Below are 4,038 nucleotides of genomic sequence, written 5' to 3'. Positions count from 1 at the left end.
ACAGCTGGATGCCCTTCCTAAGGTCAACCACTCAGAGAGTGTAGTGGGTGCTTTTACGTGTCACCCGCACGAAGGCCAGTCAGGCGGTACTGGCAACGGCCACACTCATCTCGCTCGAGAAACCTCATGTGTCACCCGCACAAGAGCCAGTCCAGGGGCAATACAGACTAATGAAAAAAAGTTTACGCAGTGTTAAATACTCACACTGATAAAACAGCATAGTAGGAATACAATAAAGATGCTAGGACTGTTAATAAAAAGCATTATCTTCAAACTGATTATAAGGACCGGAATAACATTTCTGTAATTATATTGAAAGAGCTGCTAAAGCTTTTTACTTTGCCAAGTTTCTGAATCTGTTATAATAACCAGAAGGAAAATTTTTTTTTCAGGTATATTTGCAAGTATTGTGAGTGCTGTCAAATCAGCCAAATCTTCATGCTGGTTATAAAAACCAGAATATTTCAGCCCGTAAGTAGTGATAATCATTAAGGCTGTTTAAACTGCAAGTCTCCATGATAAAAAGGAAAATTCAAACAGTGGTACTTCAAAGTGAATGCTGTTGTTTATTCAACAGTCGGGCCACTAAACTAAACTCTTTCAAACTCGGTGTGTTTCACTGTTGGGTGGTACAGTCACATACATATAAAAAAACAGACACACACACAGACATACATTCACGTACACCTCAGGTCTATCTCTGTCTCTGCTTGTCTTTGTATGTGTGTGTGTCAGTTGTCACAAAAATGTATGTATACTGACAGATATACACACTGTCACACACAAACTTCTCAGTCATTGGCCTAACGTAGGTAACGAACATGCAAACACACACAATGACAGACACATACACACTCAGAAGATGTGGCATCATTGTCATCGAATAAAATGTTGTTTACAATAGTTCACTTAGAGAAAGATTATAATAGTTAATTTTTGTAATGCAACTATGTAAGTGAAAATAAAGTTTATTTGGTAGCTGGAAGATTACTGAATCTTTTGATACCCCATACGTCAACATCGGCAACTCAGTTTTCAAATACATAAGGAACACACACACACACATACAAACTCTCTTTTATATATATAGATATACTTTTTATCTTTAAATAAGCCAATAAATAATGCTTTTATCTGCCTCTTAATAATTTAACTCTTCAGCATTTTAACTGACGATATCCTACCAAAATAATGTACCTATCTTCAAACTTACCAGATCTGGCCTATCACACTTACCCTACAATGTTATTCTAAAAATAATCACAACATTGAAATCTTAAAGTTACAAGGTAATACATGACTAATTAATATCAATATGAATGAACAAGCATTACATTTAACAGAGAAATCTGAATGCTAAAGGATTAAACCAGCTTTTTCTGACCCAAATATTTTATTTGTTTTATGTTCACACCAGCCATATTGGGCCTCTCACAGGTACCCCGCGATGTCATTCTAACAATAAACTGTCACACCATTGAAATCTTGAAGCTACAATGTAAGCCATAAATAAGCATGCCAGTACCGCCTGACTGGCCTTTGTGCGGGTGACACGTAAAAGCAACCACTACACTCTCTGAGTGGTTGGCGTTAGGAAGGGCATCCAGCTGTAGAAACTCTGCCAAATCAGATTGGAGCCTGGTGTTGCCATCTGATTTCACCAGTCCTCAGTCAAATCGTCCAACCCATGCTAGCATGGAAAGTGGACGTTAAACGATGATGATGATGAACATGTGACAGAGTAAACCTGAATGCTAAAGGGTTAAGCATTCTAGCATTTCAAAAATATATGGGTTTTAACATTATCTTCTTTGCTTTCCTTTTCAGTTGGACAAAGACAAGGTAGCAACTTTGATTGAACAACACTTAAGACAAGGCAGTACCCACATGAATGGTCCAATGTCACCAATTACTGTTCCTTCAGGCTGAACATGAACCCAACTTTCAGCAGACAGTTTCATCCCCCTCCTGTGCCATTGATTGTGTCACCATGTGATGCGTCAGTACAAACAAACAAACAAAACGTGTACTTCCACTTCAGTTTCTTTTGTTTTATTATAATTATTACTGTTATTATTACGAAGGCCTACTCCCACCACAAAACTCCACTAATCCAGGTGACACAATGCTACATTCACCATTTTATTATTTTTATGAAGCCCCACTCCTATCAACATAACTTTGCTAGTCACCACATTACTACTACTACTACTACTACTACTACTACTATTATTATTATTATTATTATTATTATTATTATTATTATTATTATTGTAACAGCCAACTCCCACCACTTATGTCCCTCTTCCTGCTAACCTAAGATATTACTACAGTCACCATATTTTATATATTATTATTATTATTATTATTATTATTATTATTGTAACAGCCAACTCCCACCACTTATGGACATAAGGCTAAGTCCTCCACATAAGACCCCCTCCCTTGCCACATACACACCATCTATGTAAGCATCAATACTACCTACAGTCACCACATTTTTTTTTTTTACTAATCTACCTCTTACAAGGAATAAAAAAAAAAATTAAATGACATACCAAAGGTGGATGTGGGGAGTGCTACAACCCTGGCTTGTACATATGTGCTGGCTGTGTGTGCTCACTACTTCTTTATCATCCCTACCTTCAGCAATGCCATTTGCAAACGCTCCATCAACATCATTCACAGTCGACCAGGTCTGCTGCAGCGACTTCATCGGATCGTAAACTATGATGATGATTTCAGAAGCATCCAGACTTTCAGCGTCCAGTAATGAAAAGAAAAAGGGAAAAAGTGGGGACTGTAAAAGGCCCCCTATCTCCTCTGCCTGGAGGCGGTGCCTGTTATAAATTTTGTGAGTTTTGAAAACTGTTTCTGACCATCTGCCGTGAGTAGGTACACACTGCAAGGGACAAGACATTGCTGATAAGAGAGACATATAAAAGAAACAAGATGATGATGATGATTTTATATTTCATTTCATAATTAATTACTAATAATATAAATTAGTATGTCTTTTTTATCTTTATTTGTTTTGTTTTGTTTTCATTTTTTTAAAGATTTTGTTCAATTTTATGGGTTGTTCTGTTAACATCTCCCATTTGCTCAGTTCCTGACAACTTTCAGTTAAATGTCTTTCTAACTTGTTATTCATTGTTAATTAATGCTGTCATTTAAAGAAATTTTATAATGATTTCTTGTAAACCATTTAAACTTTTATTCTTTTTTTTTATGTGTTTGTGTGTGTGTGTGTGTATAATCTTTTAACTTGTTTTAGCCATAAACATGAAGATCTTACTAGAACAGAGCTTGTGTATATACATATAAATGAACATACATATATATATATACTTGTGTGTGTCAGGCATTCAACTATGATTCCACTGCATCTTATATACTAGAAACAGCTGTAAGCTAATGAAGTGTTCATAACATAGCCATCATTTTCCTGTGTCTTCTCTTTTTCTTAGATATGTATGTGTGTGTGTATGTGTATATGTATATATATATATATGAAACAATGGAAGAATTGGGTCTTTGTATAAATGAGGATACATACATATATATATATATGGAGAGAGTAGATGTGTACTTTATATGCTTGTGCATATGCTAGCATGGTTTTGAGACAGCATTCTACATCCTAATGCCCTTTCTGTTGCCAGAACTTAGCTGTTTTTCAAGTTAGGATTTCTCTGTACTATTGGTTTTTGGAAGTGTTGAGTGACCACTCACAACTGTAGGGAATGTAAATATCACATCACTGTTTTGTTTGTGTGATGATGAACGAAGTGGAAAATTTGCATGCACACACACACATATGATGAGCTTCCATATATTTTCTGTCTGCTGTTTCCACTTACAAGGCATTGGCCAGTCTGAGGTTATAGTAGAAGACTTGGTCAGTGTCATGCAGTGATAGAGAAATCAGAACATCATTATGAAGCAAACTATGTATTTATAGATACACAACAGCCATATATATATATATATATATATATATATATATATATATATATATATATATATATATATATA

At 35.4% G+C, this 4,038-nt stretch overlaps 1 protein-coding gene across 14 annotated transcripts in view; it reads left to right on the top strand.

The window, feature by feature from the left end:
* The window catches only part of LOC106876198 (nuclear receptor-binding protein), a 127,663-nt gene extending 124,635 nt beyond the window's left edge, over positions 1-3,028 (top strand). For all 14 annotated transcript variants that reach the window (XM_014924643.2, XM_014924648.2, XM_014924645.2 and 11 more), the window contains one exon: positions 1,828-3,028. In XM_014924643.2, the coding sequence (XP_014780129.1) occupies positions 1,828-1,929 (102 nt within the window). In that variant the 3' untranslated portion in view covers positions 1,930-3,028. The remainder of the gene's footprint in view (positions 1-1,827) is intronic.
* Positions 3,029-4,038: the final 1,010 nt, after the last annotated feature.

This window comes from Octopus bimaculoides, chromosome 9 (assembly GCF_001194135.2).
Source record: "Octopus bimaculoides isolate UCB-OBI-ISO-001 chromosome 9, ASM119413v2, whole genome shotgun sequence".
In the NCBI taxonomy this organism is placed as follows: domain Eukaryota; kingdom Metazoa; phylum Mollusca; class Cephalopoda; order Octopoda; family Octopodidae; genus Octopus; species Octopus bimaculoides.
The sequence above is the reverse complement of the archived record's forward strand: the minus strand, read 5'-3'. Positions and strand labels throughout refer to the sequence as shown.